The 21,845-nt window shown below is 43.4% G+C and overlaps 1 protein-coding gene across 4 annotated transcripts in view; it reads right to left on the bottom strand.

The window, feature by feature from the left end:
* The window catches only part of CCDC93 (coiled-coil domain containing 93), a 92,834-nt gene extending 79,358 nt beyond the window's left edge, over positions 1-13,476 (bottom strand). For 3 of the 4 annotated variants that reach the window (XM_043576596.1, XM_043576597.1, XM_043576599.1), the window contains exons 1-3: positions 13,264-13,473; positions 8,923-9,036; positions 7,105-7,199 (exon numbers count right to left, since the gene is read on the bottom strand). In XM_043576596.1, coding sequence (XP_043432531.1) covers positions 7,105-7,199; positions 8,923-9,036; positions 13,264-13,305 — 251 coding nt within the window. In that variant the 5' untranslated portion in view covers positions 13,306-13,473. Of the gene's footprint in view, positions 1-7,104; positions 7,200-8,922; positions 9,037-13,263 lie in introns of all 4 variants that reach the window. The other variant, XM_043576598.1, reaches the window with a different exon arrangement.
* Between the last annotated feature and the right edge of the window lie 8,369 nt (positions 13,477-21,845).

Raw genomic sequence — 21,845 nt, 5'->3', positions numbered from 1 at the left:
TCTGATAGATGAAAGCCCTAGTGAACAAGGTCCCCAGTTCTTACTAGACACTTCAAATTCAGCAAGTGGGTCTACTCACGGTGTTCCTTGTTCAAAGAAATCTTGTATGCTTTTATCTCTCTGCAGTCCCATAATCCTTCCCAAAAGACAGACACCCTTAAGACTGACATCTAACAAAGGCCTGGGTCAGAGCAATTATTGTCTTACCTATGCTGCCCTTAGTAGGTTTTATCCTCTTGGTCTTGGTAGGAACTAAGTGAAATCCAGGGAGAAAAGGTAAGTGGCTTCCCAGGGAGTGGTCCCTGGAGAACACACTACAAAACTTTGTTCATTCCCAGGAAGAAGCTTTATAAGGTGGCACCAATGTTAGAACTACTGAGGAAATATGGATCATAATATCAATGTCAAGTCTGATAGGTCAATCATAATATCAATGTCAAGTCTGATAGGTTTAAGAGACAAAAATATGGAGAGAAGACTGATACCCTACTGCACACATTTACAAAAGGAGGGAACATCTACCTCCCAGGAGGGAAGCCTCTGGGAGAACATTTTCACCCCTAACAGAGTGGGCACGTGTGTGACTCATCCAAAAGGTCTGAGACATGGAAGGAAAATGTCACATGCCTCTCAGTCACTACTGCGGTCCCTCCTTTCTGAGCAGCCTGTCTTCAGGATACACGTGTCTTTTTTGTCACGAGGTATGTGGCTGTCCCAGTGGGGAACCCTATGGTTGTCCAGTTGTTTCTGGGGCTCAAATGGGATAGTTTGGTAGGCAAGTATTAATGAACCCATTTGGCAGCATATCTAAGGCTCTCTCTATAATACAGTTTATCTTTTATTTTAATCTCCATCAGACTCTCATGCCTTTCTTCATTTGCTTGAAACTTGTGAGGGGAAGAGACTGGTGCTTAACTGACACTGCTCCCTAAACTCCAAGCTTAGCAAATACAGATGATCCTCACTTGGCATCCTCATTTAGGGCAAGTCTTAACTGTTGATATCCATGGGGCCTTTCCTCTCAGTCACATTCTGGTTCAGCGGGAGGAAAGCTCCCCCTAGTGGCTACAGATCTGAGTCTGCATAGGGTTACTGGTCCGTAACAACCAGTCAGTAGCTTGAAAACAAGAGGCTGAGACCCCCAGTACCATCTAGCTCAAACTTCTACCTTCAGACCAAGTTGTGTCTGGCCACTGCTCAGAGACTGCCTCCTATCCCCGTTCATAAAGGCCCTGAGGGAAGGATGCTGTGGGTCATCTCAGGGTTTACAAGCCTCTTAACCCTCCTCCCAGAAATCACTGCCAAGACTGAGGTCTCACTCAACAGCATATGGAAGCAACTGGAGGCAGAACCACTGCTGGGGCAAGGGAGGGATGTGCGGGACATACAGGCAGCCAGGGGTAGGGGACAAAAATCAGGAGGACTTCTTGAAACCCACCAGCCCCTCTCTCTTTTTCCCTGGAGGTCAGGGTAGACCCTCTGACTTTCTGAAAATCTGGGTAAGTGACCACTGCAGAAGTCCCCCGTGAGGTTTCTTAGTCTAAGATTTTAACAATGCCCACTTGCCACTACAGGTGATTGGTTTGATTCCTGCAGTTTTTAAGAGTGTTCAGTACACGGTTTCCTCTTCCACTGCCAACAGTTTGAAAGAGAGTGAATTAACCAGGGTCTAAACTCCAGCTCCATCACCTGCTCTGGGACTTTTGGCAAGTCATTTGGTCCCTCTTGTCCAATACTCCCATCATACACGAGGAATAATGCCTGTCCTACTTACTCAAACTTGTTGTGATGTTTAGGTAGTCATAGGCAAGTACAAGTGCTCTGCACACAGGCGCCTCCTACTCGTGTGTTGTTGAACTCAATTATAAGCCTGAAATCTCATTTATGGACCTCTGAGCATAGGAATCTGCAGTCATGGGGCTTTACGACAGGCTAGGAGGGTAGAAGGAGGATGTAGACAGAGGGTAGAAGCTCATGAAACCCTCAAGAAAAAGGGATCAACAAGAAGAAAAACGCCCCAATTGGGCATGTACAGAAAACAGCCTGAAAGATAATCATGCCCTCCTCAGACAGTGCTACCTGGCCACCCACCACACAGTTTCAGCTGGGACATACTGAAACACTGCAAACATAAGCCAGTTTTAGTCTAAATTGCACCTAACCAAGAAACTCTGTGGAGAGGAACCTCAAACACAGAACACATTCCAAAACCAAACAGAAAAGATGTTTGAATAATTCGGTGCCCTGTGGCTATGGCATTTCCCTTACAGGTAAGAGAGACCCCACTGTCTGATGCATTGCTATGAGTCTGCTGAGTCTTCAGTCATGCAAACCCCCGGCCCCGGTTTCACCTACAATTACAGTTCATGGCTCTGCACTTAAAAAGCTACACATCAAGTGTTTACCAGAGAACATAATACTGTACATCCTCAGCCCCTTATCCAAACCCTTTGGGGCCGTAGGTGTTTCAGAATTCAGAACTTTTTAAATGTTTGCACTTTAGTGGACATAAGAGGCATATACTACATATTATGTAGAGCCCAAGTGAAATCTAGAGCAAACTGTACACTTGAAGAAATTATTATTTCTGCAGCAAAACTTATGAAAATTCCTGTAAGTGGGATCAATAAAGACTAAAGATAGTCTTAAGTAGGTTCAGGTCATGTTTTGTTTCCAAATGAGTTTTGTATCCACACTTAGAAAGAACAGACCTGTTTTCAGTGGTTTTTTTTAGATTCGAGAAACATGGACAACGAATTAAGAATCCATATAATGGGGCGCCTGGGTGGCGCAGTCGGTTAAGCGTCCGGCTTCAGCCAGGTCATGATCTCACGGTCCGGGAGTTCGAGCCCCGCATCAGGCTCTGGGCTGATGGCTCAGAGCCTGGAGCCTGTTTCCGATTCTGTGTCTCCCTCTCTCTCTGCCCCTCCCCCGTTCATGCTCTGTCTCTCTCTGTCCCAAAAATAAATAAACGTTGGAAAAAAAAATTAAAAAAAAAAAAAGAATCCATATAAAACCCACCATGCTCCAATATCTCCTAAGAGTACTGCCAGTGACAGGAAAGTATCATAATTCCCAAGGACACCAAGGTGAAAAGGGGCTAAGAACCACTGTAAAACTCTAAGGGAATTTGCAAAGAAGGGATACACAGAATCTACGAGATGGTAAAAGTGGTGCAGAAAGAATGCAGTTGAAATTGAAAGAATGCAAAAGACATCCCAGCATAGCAGGGGTGCCACAGGCGTAAAAAGCAATCACTCAAACTGGAACAGAAAGAGGCCTCAATCAAGAGTGTCCTCGAGAAGATAGTAAATTTATGTTAGTAAACAGCTAAAGAATCTGGGTGATCTTAGCTACAGGTAAAGCTATGTGCTTCTTGGTCAAAAAGGAAAAAAAAGGCAATCAGAAACTCAAGAAAAGTAAGCTGTATACAGACAAGGCAAATTACAAAGTGCCTGATGTTCAGTGACTTTTCATAGAGACCACTCCACTGGCTCAGGCCAAACACCTTAGAATCATTCTTGAGCCCCTCTTTCTCACACACAAATACAATCTGTCATGACATCCGGTTGGTTCTACCTCCAAAATAGATGAAGAATCCCACCAACTGCTAGCCACACGTCATGGCCACCATCCTTCTGTGAGCATGGCTACAGTGTGTTAAAGAATCTCCCTGCTGCCAACTTCACCCCTTTGATCAGTAATCAGAGAGTTCCTTCTAAAACCGATTATGAACAGAACAGATTATATTCCTCATCTGCTCAAAACCCTTCAAGAATTTCCATCTCAGTCAGAGTAAACTCAAAGTCTTTATTCTGACCTACAAAGCTCTACCCGATCTGGCCCCCCTAACTTGTCTGCACCTCTGCTATTGCCCCTCTCCCCCACCTCACTGCACTCCCGGCAGGCTTCTGTTTGGAGCCTTCATGCTCGCGGTCCCCTTTGCTTGGAACCCTCTTCTCTCAAGTCTTAGCTCCCATATTCCCTTCTCAATGAGGCCACACTGACTTAAAGTTACAACTGCCTCCAAACCGTGTCCCTCTTCATATACCTTTTTAGCTTTCATTTTTTTCAGAGTGCATATTACTTCCATAAATAACTCAATTTTTTATTAAATTAGTTGTTTTTTGTCTATCTTCCCCCAAAAGACTCTAAGCTCTGTGAGGGAACGATATTTTTCATGAATATATCCAAAGTACCCAGAACAATGCCTGACCCATAATATGGACTCAATAAATATTTGGTGAGTCAATGAATAAATGAAGTTATTCCATTTGACTGTAATATTTTTAATATTTCCCATCAAACGGCACCATTATGGTTGAGGAGATCACATTTCCTTTTCTTTGACACCATCACAACTCTTAGTTCTTATTGTAAACACTCTTTACAGATTTACTTTTACAATTTACCTGTAGATAAAGCATGGACAATTTCATTGCTATTATTATTGAACAGATTGTAAATATTATGCCCTGAACATTGTAAAAGTGATGATATGATGGTAGATGGAGGCTGAAAGGAAGAAGGAAAAACAGATACCAAAACATTTATCCTAAGTAGCTAGGAACCAGGAGAAACTATCTTATATTAATGAGTCAAGAAACAGAAGCTTATGTAGATTACAGCTATACAAGTGATCACAGGACAACAGATAATAATTATAAGACTGGATAATGGGAGACAAAGGGAATGTGGTGAGTAGTATAGTGAGCTAAATTCCTCCTATTAGACTTGAATGAAACATACATAGTTGGAGATGCACAAGTGACCTCTCTGAAAAATCTAAAACCTAAATAGGCAAAGATGATCCTTTCCAGGGAATAAAACCAGGGTATACAATGGGAACAGGGAGAGACATCAGCTGCATATTTTGTGCTCTTTGGCAATATCTGAATTTTTTTTTTTAATTTTAATTTTTTACTTCATGGATGTAGCACCTATACAAGAAAAACAAACAAAGACGCAGGAATAAAATTCTACCCCTGGAGTTAGTCTGACCAGCAGAGAGCAGAGCCACATGCCTAGACTCTATCACACTGTCCCCAGTGAAGGACTTTTCCCAATAGGTCACTGGATGCGATGTCACAGTCCCAGAATGACAGATGCTGGAGATGTAGAGCTCCGCTATTCATGGCTGAGCACTGATGAGCACAGTGTCACAGAGAACAATACGTCCTCTTTAATGAGGAGCCAAAAGATGTCCTTTGGTCTTATTATTAAGAATTTCGGTGATTCTGTGGGACCGATTTTTCTTCTGTGTGGAAACAGAATTGGGTAATTCATCATGTTTTTCTCTTTTTTGTTGGCTGCCAGAAAGCTTAGAGCCAAATCTGTGGCCCACCCTTAGAAAAACAAGGCATTTTGTGGCCTATGACAAATGTTGTAGCCTTATCCCCAACTCCCATTTCTTTTTCCTTTTGCTTCGCTTCCCCTTTTCTCTATCACTGCTTCATATGCATATTTGTAAACTAGCTTTAATCCATTTGGAATAGTTTTTTCCTGGAGGAGGATAAGGCTTCAGAAAAATGATGAAATAAGTCACAAATACACACAGATCTGAAATCACAAATCCCTCTCCTGACAAATAAGGGAACTGTGACTTGCCCAAGGTCACACAGCTGCCCATTGGCAGGGCTGGGCAGAACTGCGGATCCCAAGTGGTATAATGAAATCACCAAGCCCCTAGTGAGCTATGGAAGACTGGGTGGGACACTCAGGTGAAATCTCTAGCAAGGAGTCCATGCTGCCTCCTCGATGGAAGGCATGATCACAGAGGCAATGGGGAAGAGCGGGGGGGAGGGGAGAAGATTCTCTTCCTCACTCTATTCAATATTCAACTTCAATTTAATACATTCGTCCCAGCAGCCCCTGGAAAGAGATAAACTAAGAAGTAACTGGAAACTATTAGAGAGTATTAGAAAAAGGATTAGAGTTGCTGAACATCAGTAATCATCAGAGAAATGCAAATCGAAAGAAGGGCTATCATCAAAAAGATAAAAGATAACTAATATTGGCAAAGCTATGGAGAAAAGGGAATCTCGTGCACTGCTGGTGAGATAGTAAATTGGTACAGCCACTGTGGAAAACAGTATGGAGGTTCCTCAAAAAATTAAAAATTAAAAAATTTTAAATCGGAACTACCGTATGATCCAGCAATTTCATTTCTGGGTATTAATCAGAAGGAAATGAAATCAGTATCTCAAAGAGGGTATCTGAACCCCCATCTTCACTGCAGCATTACTCACAATAACCAAGATACGGAAAGAATCTAAGTGTCCATCCTTGGATAAATAAGATGTGGTGTACGTGTAAACACACACACACACACCCAGGAATATTATTCAGGCATAAAAGAAAAGAGGAAATCCTATAATTTGCAGCACCATGGATGGACCTTGAAGATAAGATTTATGCTAAGTGAAATAAATCAGAGAAAAACAAATGCTGTGTTATTTCACTTGTAAGCGGAGTCCAAAACAACTGAATTCAGAGAACAGATTGGTGGTTGCCGGAGGTGAAGGTGGGGGGTGAGGGAAATGGGTGAAGAGGAACAAAAAAGTACAAAAGGTACTTGCAGTTATAAGATAGATAGGTCCTGGGGATATAATGAAGAACACAGTGACTACAGTTAGCAATGCTGTAGCATATATTTGACAGTTGCTAAGAGAGTAGATGATAAAAGTTCGTATCACAAGAAAAAAAATTGTAACTGTGTGGTGATGGATGTTAACTAAACTTACTGTGATGAACGTTTTGCTATATATATATATATACACATACATACATCAAATCATTTTGTTGTACACCTTGAAATAATAGTGTTACATGAAAATTATATCTCAATGAAACTAGGAGCAAAAAAGAGAGAGATAATGTTACCAACAGCCTGAGCATTAAATGACTTATATGTTAGCTGTGTGACTGTGGCTTCTAACAACCTCAGTTTTATAATCTATAAAACTATGATAATATCTGTTGTAATGAAAACTAAAATAAAATATGTAAAGTGTCTTAGCACAACTTTTGGCACATAGCAGACACTCAAAAGTTAGCTCCCTTCTCCCCCTTTAGCCTCTTCCATGGCAAACCCTGGTAACTTACATTTTTTGACCTATTGTAGAGTTTTCCTGAAAGAGCAAATCAACGTCTATGTCAAAGTTGCAAGTGGTGATGCACCAAGTCATTCCTCCTACTACCTGCAAGACACAAAGAAAATACCTGTTTTCTCTTCCTGGTTTGGGGAGAGGGGAAGTGGAAGGTAGGAAAAAATATAAGTAGTTTTTATACAATCAGTGACCCTACAAAATTATTTATCTTTAGAGAGAGAGTATATGTGCCCTTCTGACTTCATCCACTACAATTCATCTAAAATAGCACCACTCGATAAAACTTTCTGCAGTGATGGAAAATGTGTCTGTACTGTCCAATACAGTAGCTACCAGCCACATGTGGCTACTGAGCACTTGAAACGTGGCTAGTGTGACTGAGAAGCTGACTTATATTACAAAATGGACGTATCATTCATAGGTCCTCTTTATACTGAGGGAGACGGACATTAATTCTCAGCCAAGAGAAGTCCTACTCGAGTTTCAGGTAAGTGCCAGATTCCAGAGGAATTATGTGTTTTACAGACCAGACAGGTGAGTAGCAAGGCTGACATTTGTGGTTCATTACTTAATTTCCATATATATATTTTTCACATATCTAAAGGAGAGGAGAATCTCTGGTCTACTTTTCTCATAGGATTTCTCAGAGATGCAACTGAGACTAAGGCTAAAAAAACACTTTGAAACAAAACAAAATCCTTTTCAGACACGCCTTGATGTTAGAAAAAACAATAGTGACTCTCATCTCTGGCTGTATTTTAGACACATGTGAGATGCCTATTAAATACAGATTCCAGGGGCACCTGGGTGGCTCAGTCGGTTAAGTGTCTGACTTCAGCTCAGGTAATGATCTCGCGTTTTGTGAGTTCAAGCCCCGCATTGGGCTCTGTGCTAACAGCTCAGGGCCTGGAGCCTGCTTCAGATTCTGTGTCTCCCTCTCTCTCTGCTCCTCCCCTGCTCATGCTCTGTCTCTCTCTCTCTCTCCTTCAAAAATAAATAAAAACATTTAAAAAAAATACAGATTCCAGGCCCCAGGTCAGATCTAAGCAAAATATCAAAGGGTGAGGCCTCAACGTCTGTATTATGAAACAGTCCACAGTGATTGTTATGTAGAGCCGGGCCTATGGCCCACTGGAGCACTCAACACTTTCTTCCATCAGGAAACTGTCCTGGCCTGCTCTGGCTGATCTGCAAGCTTCATTTCTGTGCACAGTTGGCTGCTGCCTTTGCTGCAACATGCCACTTATTCTATGTATGTTGCTTTACTTGTCTCCCTTTCCTATTCTATAGAAGCTGGGCTCTCTGAGTACAGGGCCTTGGTCTTATCTCTGTGCCCTCAACACTCATTACTATGCCTTGTGCATAATAATTCTTCTAGGTTCTGCTGAATTAACACACTTCATCCCACAGTGACTTCTCCCTCCTCCAAACTCAGAATGGACCATCTTTATAAAAGCTGGCAATTGTCTGTGAGCACACTGACCTAGGACAGCTCCTTACTAGCTCAGATTATTTTATCTTACGTAAGCTTTATCTCTTCACTCAAACTGTAAGTTCTTTAAAAGGAGGAACTATTTCTGATGCCTCTTTGTACTTCCCAAAGGTCTGTACACAGAAAAGGAATTCAAGGCATACCTACTGATACATTTGTGTTTTCTTTTAATAGGAAATTGGAACACTTCCATTAACGAACCTGAATGAGAGAGAAGCACTGGAGAAAGTAAAAACACAATCTCTTCCTCTTTTCCCTGTGCTGGTAAACCATGCCATCCCAACAAAAATCAGCCTAAGGGTCAGGAAGCTTCCCTCTTACCTTGTCAAAAGGTGACAAGCCTTTAATTCTTGCCCTGAAATACCCAGCTGCAACCAAGAGCTCCAGAATTTCAGTTAGCTTGACATTTTGTTCTTCATCTTCTCTTGTTTCTACCTAAAACAAAAGGTAAAAGACAGGCTCGTAAAAGCTACCTTAGGATAAAGGAACACCAGGCATATCCCCCGATACAACAATTTAATTGCCAAGGTGCAAGTGACATTGCCTGTATCACTGTGTTCATGCAGAAGCATGGCTGCATGAGTCACAAAGAACAGAGTCCTTGGGCCTCAATGAGCTGTGTTGACCGTCACAGGTTGGGGGGGGGGGGGGAGACACACACAGGCAGTACAGATTATTCATCGGATGGGGAAGGAATCCAGGGAAAGAAAGATGATAGCACCCAGGGAAAGGAAATTCAAGCTTGTGTTACTGGTTCAGTAACACAAGGTTTACTTCACAGGCTCCCAACTAAATTATAAACTCCTTACAGACAAAATAAGGTTTTGTTTTGTTTGTTTGTTTGTTTGTTTTAACTTTTTGTGCATCTTGGTCCCAGAAGCAACTGACAAATGGGGCTAGAACCAAGAAGGGAGCTTAAACACATTATCTCTCTCTTCAATTGTCTTTTTGATCTCTAAGGTAAATTAAGAAAGGCTTTCAACTTGGATACATGAAAGGATGCTGACTACCGCATAACGGGATTGCCTTAAAAATAATAAATTCAGCTAATATATTTAAATAGGGAACTGATTTAAATTTTTTAAATTATAGCCTACTTTCACTCCTAGGTGTTGATCCGTAACTAAAAAGCATCTAAATATTCTAGTAGTACTGCCTCCATCTACTTCCATGAACTGTACCTTCCCTCTCTTCCATGACTGCGGAACATAAAAAACCACTTCTCTACATAAAACATGAGCAACATATAGCTGGTTCAAATTCTGGCACCCACCTCTGACTCCTCCCTCACCCAACAATGTCTGTGCAACCTTCCTTTACCCTGCTTGTCACAGCCATCCTCCCCTCCCTTTTATTTACACTTCATGCCAGGACTACTGCAGCTGCCTCAACTGTCTCAATCTTTCTGCTTACTCTGTTTTCCTCACTCCTTCCTAAATCACAGCTTTCACATCATCCCTTCTTAGCTCATCCCCCAGCCCTTATCATTAATGCATCACACACTGTCTGTAAGATAAACTCCAAAGTTCCTGGTTGGCTATTCAGATCTTTGGCTGCAACCTATCGTTTTAGCTTCATCCTGTACCTCCCTCCAAAACAATCCAGTCATGGCTCTGGCCAAGCTCAAGCATGGCTCATTCCCATTTCTTCACTGTTCCCACCCCTTCCCTTCTCCTGATACTCTCTAACCACCCAGAAACCATCTTCAAATCCCAGCTCTTATTCGACGCCAACCCTGACAAATGCAGCCTGAAATGGTCACTCCTCTGCATTTCTATTTCATTTATAGTTCATGTCACTCATACAATTAAGTATCAACCTCTTCTGAGTAAAACGTCTGGTGTTAATGCACAAGCCTGTCTTTCGAAATGGGCTATTAGCTGGATTAGGAGAGGACCCATATATTATTCAGTCATGTTCACACCTCTTCTGAAGTAGCATTGGGCTCAAAGGACAATTAAATATGGAATGACGTGCTCGATCATTACATAAAGTGCATGACCTATGCCAGCCACGGATTAACGAAATGTTTTCATAGTCGTGACACTGATAATGGAAATTCAAGCTTATTTTGAAGTACAAATTGCCAGGAGAGAGAGCTCACATATTAACATATAGTTGAACAAAGAATTATTAAAGTGATTGACAATCTCTTGCAATATGGGGTGTGACAGTGACAGCCTCGTGCCACTGCTCGTTTTACTTCTTAATCTCAAACCACCCTGGCCCAGCCTATCCAAGCGTTACCCTAATTCTTAGTGGACATGCAAAAATAAAGTAATATTAATTATTCACTCAGTCTCTTCCTTTGCAAAACATCTGGGATAGTCAAGCAACATCTATAAATAGGGAGACTCCAAGAAAAGAGAAGAGCAATATGGTTTACAAAGATGGAGTAGAAAAGAAAAATGGGATGACAGAAGTATTTTCTTATAGCTTCTAGGATGTAAAACAGGAACCCGTCATTTGTTCAATCTTCACTTATCATGAAAACACTTCCAAGAAGAGGACAATTCATCCCAGGAGGGTCATTCCTTCCTCAACTTGTACCTAACGAGAACTTGCTGGCCAACCCCATGGCAGATGCATGGCCCATGCCTTTTATCTACTCACCCCCAGAATGGAGAAGTATATACATTTTTGCGAAATAACCTATGCAATAACTTTCTGGCACAAGACCCTGAATGGAGAATGTTAATTAAGACTCCCCATTCAATTCACAGATCAACACTGAAACAATATGGAAAAGGGCCACTGACTAACCCACAGCGACTCAAAGAATACCCTCTTTTGAGGGTGTAAAAAGCCATTACATTGGTTGATACACTCACCATTAAAAAACTAAAATTCTGATAAAGATGAATGACTGTGAGCTCTTAAACCAGGCACACAAAATTTTCAATTGCCCTGTACTATAGTTCATGTAAGCTGGAAGGCAAGCCCAAGTCTAGCTATCTTCCCATCCTTCACAAACCTACAGTAAAAGGTTTAGAAAATTGAATTTAAGGAATTAACTGGATTAGTGACAGTTTAATGACACAGACTATCCATATTCACATGGACTGGTCTTTGAACTAAATGATAATAATTTGATTATATTTACCCTGTATGCCTCCTAATTGCCAAGAGCTGTCTTAGGCTCCTGGAAAATTGACAAGTCAGACCCAGCCTCTTGGCAGTTAGAGAAGTCAGAGAAGGGTTAAACAAAGGACACATTGGACCAGGTTGCTTTTTACTTTAGAAAGACCCCCATTTGTAGTACTGCAGGACACTGAAACGGAGGGATTCAAGGTAGAACCTGAGAAACCAGAAAGGAGTCTACAGCAAAAGACCAGGCAAAAACTTGATGAGAGCCTAGAATAAAGAAGTAACAAAAAAGAAACATCAAATATCACAAGACAGTTCTCATCTTGGCAATCCCCTCCCCCTTCCATCAATGTAATTTGCACGTAAGGTTTTACCTAGTACAGTTCTGACAACATGACATTTCTTAGGTTTTCCTAAGATTACAACAAAATGGACTTATCCACTGGGAGCACACACTGCCAGGTAAGTCTGTCCTTCCAGCACTATATTATATCCCCAGCTTTTATGCATGGAACAGCGATCCCTCAATTAGTGGGTACCGTACGTATGAGATGAAAGAACTGAGGATTGGCAGGGATTAGGGTGGGTGGGGGGACACGCAGAGAAGCAAGATTGGCCACAGGCAGCTGTGATGTCCTCCTGTCAAGTGCCTGCTTCAGAACCTTAGGAGGGGGACAGAGGTTCAGTGTGGATTTCATTTCTTGAGTCTCGTAAACTAGACTAGCTTTGGAGGAAATCAGCTGGAAGAGAAGACACTGGCAAACCGCCTCGCTAAATGACACTTGCAGCCTAAAGGAAATGCACGTTCCTTTTATTCGCAGACAACGTGGAAATCCGGAAACCACTGACTGCCCTGTCCCTCAGGAGCGACTGAGTATTTAATAACAAACACCTCTGTAAGGAAAGGTGCCCGCTATGCTCTGGAGAAGCAACCACGCTTCCGCCAGGCGCTCGGCCCGGCCCCATGGCCCCACTGGACAGCGCGTCGCCTCCCGCACACCGCCCAGCGCGCGCACTGCTTCCAAACTTCTGTTGCCCGGGTCTGGCGCGGGGTGGGTAGGGCGGCATTCCCTGCACACACCAAGGCGGGTGAGGCCGGCCGTGGGGACCCCGCGGGCCCCGTGAGGCGGCGGCAGGCGCCACAAGGTCACCGCCCTTTGCACAACCCGAGCCCGGACGGTCCCGGCGCGCGTCTCGTGACTCCAGGGCGCAGCAGCCCCGGGCCTCGAGGCGAGCCCTGCAGCGCCAGGGGTCGGGGCACACTGCCCGGGAGAGCGGGAGAGGCGGGACCCCGAGCCCCACGGCGCCTGGGGCTGCGTGGAGCTAGGTACTGGGCTGGGAAAGACCGCCTCCGTCCCGGGGGACCCAGGAGCGGCTGAAGTTTGTCCCCGCCCCTGCCCAGGCTGGGGGACCTGCTCGGCCCCCCGGCGCACAGGGCCAGCGCTCCCAGCCGGGGACACACCTGAGGAAGGGGGCGGGGCGCCCCAAACGCTGCCCGGGCCCACTCAGCCGGCCGCTCGGTGGGCTCGGCCCTCTCCCACGAACCCGGACTGTCAGGGAGAGGGGGGTCCTTACCTCCGGGAGACCCTGGCCCTCCGGCCCCTTCGGCAACCCCATGGTCCTGTGACAGACGTGCGGCGGCAGCAGAGCCCGCAGAGCGTCCGGAGGAAGCTGTCCCCGACCGCCAAGCTGCTACCGGGGTGGAGGCAAAGCGGGAACTTCCTCTGCCGCCGCCACCGCCGCTGCCGCCGCCGCCGGCCGGGAGCGCGGCGGCCCCGCGGAGCATGCGCACTGGGACGCGAGCACATCGCGACTGCGCCTGCGTGAGGGCCACCCCTGGCAAGGCCGAATCGCGGGGGGGCGCTGGAGCTGCTGTCCTGCCGGGCTTCGGGACCGGTGTTCCGCAGGTGCTTCGCGCCGGGCTCCGCAGTTTTCTCCGAGGTGCATTACAGGGTCGATTCCTCCATCTCGGGGAATTTTTGCACTGGGCTCCCTCTCTGCTTTTCACATGCGTTGGATGCCCCAAATCGGGGTTCTGCCCGCTCGCTCCGCGAGCGGGACTTAGGAAGCCCCCTCATTCTCGTGTGGAATTCCAGCATGAATGCGTTTGGGAATTCCAGACAGGGGACCAGTTCTAGCTGAATCGGGGTGTCCCCTGATTTAAGCGCCCTCGCATGCCCGCTGACTCCCAGGATTCCAGCTAATGCATCTTGTTTTCCAGGAAACCTGGTTTGGGATAATATCCCTACACTCCCAACATACCCAGTTCTGGGTCTCCCTTGGGGAAAAGTCATCTCAAAATGTAACTCCGGTTTTGATGTCATTTTAGCTGCCACATCACTTACATGATGCACCCTTTTTGTGTCCCAGAAGATGGCAGTTATATAAAAGGGTTGTCTCCTGGGCCACAAGCCGCCCCCCCCCTCCGCACTTTACGCACTTGCTTCATGATGGCTTCTCCAGCATTTATTTACTTACTTACTTATTTATTATTTATTTATTTATTTATTTATTTATTTATCGGGGATGAAGAAGGTGACATGTGAAAACTTGCTGTAGAAGAGATCATTCCTTCTGGGGGAGGAGGGAAGAGTGGGAGATGTGAAACTAGATCCTTGAGATTAAGAGTTGTGTGTGTGTGTGTGTGTGTGTGTGTGTGTGTGTGTGTGTGTGTTTCCTCTCCGCATACCTAACATCTTAAAAAGTAGAAACAGTACTCAGTAAATGTTTTTCCTTGAAGAAATTCTGTGGGCTTTTTGTACTTTTTCCTTGATGTTTGTCCTGACAGAATAAACATACCATCTGAAAGGCCCTAAGAAGGGCCATTTCCTTCTTAAATGCAGCTGGCAAATACTTGTAACAAAACTGTGTGCCACGCTCCGCCCCCCCCCCAAGTATGAGAAATTTGAATGTGCAAATTAAGGCGTTGAGATGGGAACTCTCTTAGAGTTATGTGACATCTTGCACTTATCCATTGGGAAGCCAATGAAACTCAGTCTTTATGCCTCCCATTCTCAACTTACCAAATGTATTTAGTTTTATAATTTAAAAATCATCCTTCCTCCAGATGGTATAGGATGAAGGGGAATGATGGGTAATTTGTGGCCACTGTTAAATGACTAGAAAGTACTGATGCCTAGGGACAAGTAGCAGAATCTCATATAGCAGGCAAGCCTAAATAGCTGTATATAAAGTAGTTCAGGGAATAGGGTCTGGAGAATAATAGAACTCAGGTAGGCCACACACAAGTTCCCTGTTGGAAATGCTTTTGCAATGTTTAAATAAACATGAGCAGCTAACTTTCCCAGTTTTACTGTCTGTGTAGGGTGACAGTAGCAGAGTTGGGCTGGCATTATGCCTTTTTTTTTCTTTTTTTTAAAGATCCCAGGAAAACAGCCATGGCAGCAGTCAAGAAAGCTTGGGCTTCCCATGTTTGAGAGAGGAACCCCAGCGCAGCTTTGGAGCGGACCTTGAACAGACAATGTCAGAGAAGGAGTTTTGTGAGTACTTGCTCCAGTAAATGTATCTCTCTCCCTCCCCTGGCTCAGGATACCCATACACATATTTTGTCTCTCTAGTGGGATCTTTGGGGATTAGGAATCATTCTCTCTCTCTTCTGCACATCCAGTACAGAGCTGTGTGACGTTTTGTAAGTGCAGGATTCTCAGGAACCTCAAAATACCTTCCTTTTTTGGGTAAAAGGGTGCCATAGCAAAAGGGTTTTCTGTTAGGCTCACTTTTATCCTAAATGAAGTTTTCTGTAAAGCCTGAATCATCCTGTTCTCATTTCTCCCAGCCCTTCCAACTCTGGGCACTTGCTGTGACCAAGAAGGAGAATCATGAAGTCTTGAAACAGGAAGGGATCTTAAAGGCATCTAGTGACACTATGGGTGTTGAGGTCACACCGACGTTAGTGGCAATGCTGAGACCAGTGTCCCAAATTCCTGATTCACAATGTATTTTTATTCATCTCTCAAGCATTCATCCATCCAACAAACAGTACTGAGTTCCTTCTATGCCAATGGCTCTCAAATTTGGCTGCACATTGGAATTATGTGGGGAATTTTATTTTTTAAAATTATTTATTTATGGTTAAAAAAAATTTTTAAAAAATGGGGCGCCTGGGTGGCTTGGTCGGTTAAGCGTCCGACTTTGGTTCAGGTCATGATCTCACGGTCCGTGAGTTTGAGCCCCGCGTCAGGCTCTGTGCTGACAGCTCAGAGCCTAGAGCCTGTTTCAGATTCTGTATCTCCCTCTCTCTCTGCCCCTCCCCTATTCATGCTCTGTCTCTCTCTGTCTCAAAAATAAATAAACGTTAAAAAAATAAAAAAATTATTTATTTATGTAATATAATTTGTCAAGTTAGCTAACATACAGTGTAGACAGTGTGTTCTTGGCTTCGGGAATAGATTTCATGTGGAGAGTTTTAAAAGTTCCTGGGTTCCACCCCCAGAGATTCTGATTTAACTGGTCTGGGGAGACACAGGAATATTGACATTTTTTCCCTTGGAGTATATTGTTTTACATGCAGTGCGGTAGTGAAAGTGACTTCATTATTGTTGTTTCTTTGTAGATCACAAAATTTAAGATGAACTAAGAGTCTTTAAGTTAAATTAGTTCTCTCTGAAAGTTCTTAATCGTATGCTGATCTGTTCTCAAGCAGTAAAATTTTTACAACATGCCATCCTATATTTAGCATATCGAGGCAAGACTGGTGCAGACAAAACTAACCCCCCTCTGTGTCTGGACGCAACCCAGCACACACACACACACACACACACACACACACACACACACAGGAATGAGTTTTAGAGCATTTCCCCCAACAAATGATAGTTTTATTAATGGATCCCAACAATCCCCATAATTTTCACAACCATACTCCCTTAGCGACATTAGAAGGCTTTGACAAGGATCCAGCTACCCAACAACGAATAAGCCTGCCAGAGAACACCTGCTATAGTCTGTATCTCCCATAGAAAATGATCTCTCACATTTCCTCGGAAAAGTGATTTAACAAACAGTTTTTATTGAGGAGGGGCAGACTTTTTAAAATGTTTAAATGTTTAAAATTTCACAGGGGATCCCAGTGAGCCGCCAATTTGAGAGCCAGTCTTCTCCGTGCCAGAGAACAGTTCCTGGTGCTGGAGACACTGCCGTCAGCGAGCCGGACAAGGCAGTTACAACCAGAAATGGAACGTGTCACTTAATATGTTAATATTGGCTACATAAGTGCTCTTCAGGGAAAAAAAAAAGCAAAAGACAAAAAGACACCCAAAACAGACAAACAAAAAACCCCCAGCATAATGAATGTGATTGGGAGTAGCTGGAGTCGGAGGCTCTCCTAGACAGAGGGGTCAGGATAGGACTCTCAGGCACCCTTTGAAGGGAGATCTGAATCTCAAGAAGGCACCATGGAAAGATCTCAGGGAAAAACATTCCAGGCAGAAGGAGCATCTGGGGTCCCCCAGTCCAAGACCCACTGTCACCCCTCTCACCTTGCTTGCTGCCAGACAAGCTGGCTGGTAAGGGCTTCTTCAGCAGAGCCTCGTATGCGGGCACCTATGGTGTGAGGGTCCGCGGTGTGGGTCCTGGAGGGTAGAGTCTCAGGAGTCATTTGGCAAAATGTACCAAGACCTTAAAAAATATCCTTGGATGGGATGCTTCCACTTTTAGGGCTTATGTACAAAGACCTTCGTGACAGTGTCACTGATGAGAGGAAACCCTGGAAACCATGTCAGTAGCCCATGAAAAGGAATGGTTAGATACATTTCAACGTGCCCATTTTGTGTAACATCATGTTGCCGGGGGGGAAAAATGTTCACTGTAGCAGGCCGTGCAAGAAGGGGGTGAGAGACGAAGCTATGTAAATATGAACAATGTCTGGCCTGGCCTGTCAAAAAATCCATAAAATATGTAAAAGGCAAACTGGAAAAATATTCATTACCTGTGACAAGAGTTCTTACAAATGAGGAAGGAAAATTTAATACAAAAATGAGCAAAAGAGGGGCACCTGGGTGGCTTAATCGGTTAAGCATCTGACTTCAAAAAAATAGTATAATGTAACATAAAATAAAATAAATTTTTTAAATGAGCAAAAGGCTTGAAGAGAGAATTTTTTAAAAATTTATTTTAAATAAAAATTATTTATTTTGAGGGACAGAGAGCAGGAGAGGGGCAGAGAGAGAGAGGGAGAGAGAGAATCCCAAGGAGCCTCTGCAATGTCCGTGCAGAGCCTGATGCAGGGCTTGATCTCACGAACCGTGAGATCATGACCTGAGCCAAAATCAGGAGTCGGATGCTTATCCGACTGAGCCACCCAGGTGCCCCCAAGGAGAGAATTTCTAAAAGAAATTGTCCCTAAACGTATGAAAAAAAATTCTCAGCCTCACATTAAAAAGTTAAAATGAGGTACCTTTGCGTGGAAGTAATAATTACTGTTTAAAGGACATCAATGCCATAGCACTCCTTAGTTGTTAAGTACGTTTTTACAAAGGTGCTAGAGGGTGATCTGGCAAAGTTAATTTTCCCCCAAAGCTCCATTGAGCGCATACTGTGTGCCAGGCACTGGGAAGCAGTATCAATGGGGGTGGCAGGAGTGACTGGGCACCCAGGGGGCATTTGGAATTTTCACAGTGAGTGGAAAGTATCACCAACGTTTAGCACCCAGCTGTTAGGGATGTCACGTGTCCTGCACTGACTTTGAGTCATAAGAATTGCTTTGGCCACAGGAATATGGGAAGCTTTGAGATTGTGTCAGTTCTGGTCTGAGGTGCTAAGAACCTTTCCAGATTTCCATCACTCTCTTATCTCCTTCCACCCATCATGAGAACGCATCCAGGCAGCCATTGCTTCCTCTGCCCGGGCCCCCGACTGAGAAATAGGAGAGAAAGGAGGGGACCTGAAACCCCAGCCCAACTAAGTCCATGAGCGGGATATTAATGTTTGTTCTGAGCACTGAGATTTGGAGGCTGTTTGCTAACTATGGTCATCATGGCATAACCTGACTAGTATACCGTAAGAGGAAGAATCGTCCCCCCTAATGCCGTGTGCCCTCCCTCTGCTCCCCTGCAATCCTCTGCCTGGCAAACACTGAATACAGAAAATGAACCAAGAGGAGTTGTGGAGTGAACATGCACCGTCAACAAATAATCACATCAATGATTATATGCTTGCATGTTGAAGTGAGTGCTCTTAAGGGCAAGTTGAAAGGTGGGATGAAAAAGGGGAGTAGGAGGTACGATTTTGAGTGAGAAGTCAGTGAAAGTTTCTCCAAGGACAGATGGTAGAGACCTGGAGTTGAGTAAGAGTTAGATACGGAGTAGGGAAAGGCATTTCAGGCTGAGGGAACCTGAACGGCCCAGCAGAGGAGCTCCGCATACCTGAGGGGCTGGAGCACAGATAGCTTAAGGCAATTGATGATGCTGTGTGGCCCAGACCAGGCAGGACCTGCTGGACCATCAGAAGGGGTTTGGATCTCACTGAAGCACCATGAGAGCAATCAGATGGCTTGAAGAAAATTGTTTGGTAAACATGTTAGCCCTAACTCTGGAATCAATTCAGCCCTTGGCCTATAGAAAGGGACTTTGAGTTTCAAATGTCCCTAGTGGCAAGATTGCTCATGTAAAACTCCTACTACCCTTCCTGTTATGAGGACTTAGTAAACAGCCACAACCAAAAATCCAACACTTACACTGTCTGGAAATGGAAGAAAAGGAAACCATTCACTCAGGAAATTAACTGCTAAATAAACTACATTTATATAACATTACCCTAGGAATTACAGTTTAGTCAAGCTTCCTTGGGAAACTAAATGAGAAAAAATCCAAAATTACTTTAGAAGAGAGAACCGAGAACGCTCTTTTTCTGGATCAATAGGAGAGACTTCTTAAGTAGCAATGAACACACATTATGCTTTCATTATCTTGAAATCGAATAAGATGAAAATAATTTACTCAAAAGATTCACACATATATTGTAGATTTCTAAAATCTACAATTTCTAAGACCCTTCATGCGTCTTGATAAAGACAAAAATTACTGTCATGTTTCTGGATTATTTTACTGGACTTGTTAACAACACCAAAAATACTCTAATTACTCTACCTACAAATAGACTAACACAGAAGTCATTAATGTATAAGATTGCAGTGAAATAATCTGAAATTGTAAAACATCACCCTAAAAATTATAATTCTAAATAGTGTTTATTTGAACCATTATGTCATCACTTTATAGCTAGGAAAGAGACAAAGAAATCTGAATTACATTGATAGAGAAAAAAAAGCTTGTGGCCGTTCATTGTAAGTGGGATCAACTTGGAAGGTGACTCACTTCTGGTTTGGGGTTGTGTGGACAGAGGATCAAATCCAGTGCTTGGAATAGTAATGTTTCTTGTTGCTAGCAGAGGATGTGATGGGCCAGCAAAGACCCTCAGTTGAGAGGACTCCTGAGAGATTCTTCCTTACTTTCCAGAACGGGGGGAAGGATAGAGGGTCATCTTCGCAAGAACTGCACATGAGATCAAGGAGATGTGCACGAAACTGCCCGTAGCTAGCATGGTTTAAGATAGAAAAGTACTTAATATGACCTAAATATTCATCAAAAGAATGGATATATGATTTGTGATATCTCCATGCAGTGGATTAGTATATAGTAGTGAAAATCATCTAGAGTTACATGTTTGAATATAACATAACTATGGAAAATGTAAAGTTAAGTTTTTAAGAAAACAGCATTCATAATGATTTGCTAAGTTTACAAACACTCAAAATAATATTATTTAATGCTTATATATACATAAATGTGTGAGAAAAGTATGAAGGTATGCATGAGAATTATACTCATGATTGTGGTTTTCACTAGGGAGGATGGAAAGGGAGCAGGAGCAGAAAGGAGGACCAAAGAGCATCAATTCTATCTGTAATGTTTTATTTCTTGGGGAAAGGAGATATGAGGCACATGTGGTATAATGCCAATATTTGATAAAGCATATGATAAATAGATGGGTAGTTATTACATTATTCTTATTTTCTGCATATTTAAATTCGTTATAATCAAAACATACTAAAAATGACCTAAATAAAAACAGCCATTAAAGTGAATTAGAGGGAAGAGAGAGGGGACAGAGGACGTAGACTCCTCTTTTTTAAAATTTTTTTTTAACGTTTATTTACTTTTGAGATAGAAAGAGACAGAGCATGAACGGGGGAGGGGCAGAGAGAGAGGGAGACACAGAATCGGAAGCAGGCTCCAGGCTCCGAGCCATCAGCCCAGAGCCCGACGTGGGGCTCGAACCCACGGACCGCGAGATCGTGACCTGAGCCGAAGTCGGACGCCCAACTGACTGAGCCACCCAGGCGTCCCCGTAGACTCCTCTTTGGAGAAGCTTGATGATGATAGGAAGATGGTTAGCGGTAGCATGATTGATGGAGGATTTGTTTCTTTAGCTTTCTTTCAAGATGGCAAAGACTTAAGTATCATTCATTACATTACAAGGAAGAATCCAGTCAAGGGGGGAAAAAGAAGTAGAAAACATAGACTTGAGCCTTAGAACCTTAGCTCTTAAAATTCTCCATCAAAAAAAAAAAAATTTCCCCCACAGATTGTCATCTCCTCAAGGAAGAGCTGTGTGTGTTCTATTTATCTGTATGCTTAGAGCTTGCTTCGAACAAATGCACCATAAACGGATGAGTGGATGGATGGATGGATGCATGGATGGACGGATGATGGATGGATGGGTGAACGAACGAAAAGGTGTAGTGTGGTGATATTAGCATAATGTGTTTATCAGAGTGGCCACCAGGTGGCAGATGTGACAGGCAATGATTATCCTTTCAGAGAAAGGAGTTCAAATGGCAGCCACAAGTTATAATTTTTTGTTAATTAACTTACATAAAGTGGAATATACCCAATATTTAAGTGAAAATTTGAGATTGTCCTGCTATTTGGTGACTTCTCACTTTGGATATCAGTAGGTCCTTAGTCTTTCCTGGAAAAGGAGCTCTTGGTGCAAAAAACCTATGTTATATTGACTTGTGGTTAAAAAAGAGACTGAACACACGTGCTCATCTTTTCTTTCTTTTGAAACCCAAATAAAATGATGGCAAAATTATGATTCTACAAGGACAAAGAGAATAGAAAGGGAGACGAAAATGC

The sequence above is a fragment of the Prionailurus bengalensis genome, chromosome C1, assembly GCF_016509475.1.
Source record: "Prionailurus bengalensis isolate Pbe53 chromosome C1, Fcat_Pben_1.1_paternal_pri, whole genome shotgun sequence".
NCBI lineage: Eukaryota > Metazoa > Chordata > Mammalia > Carnivora > Felidae > Prionailurus > Prionailurus bengalensis.
The sequence above is the reverse complement of the archived record's forward strand: the minus strand, read 5'-3'. Positions and strand labels throughout refer to the sequence as shown.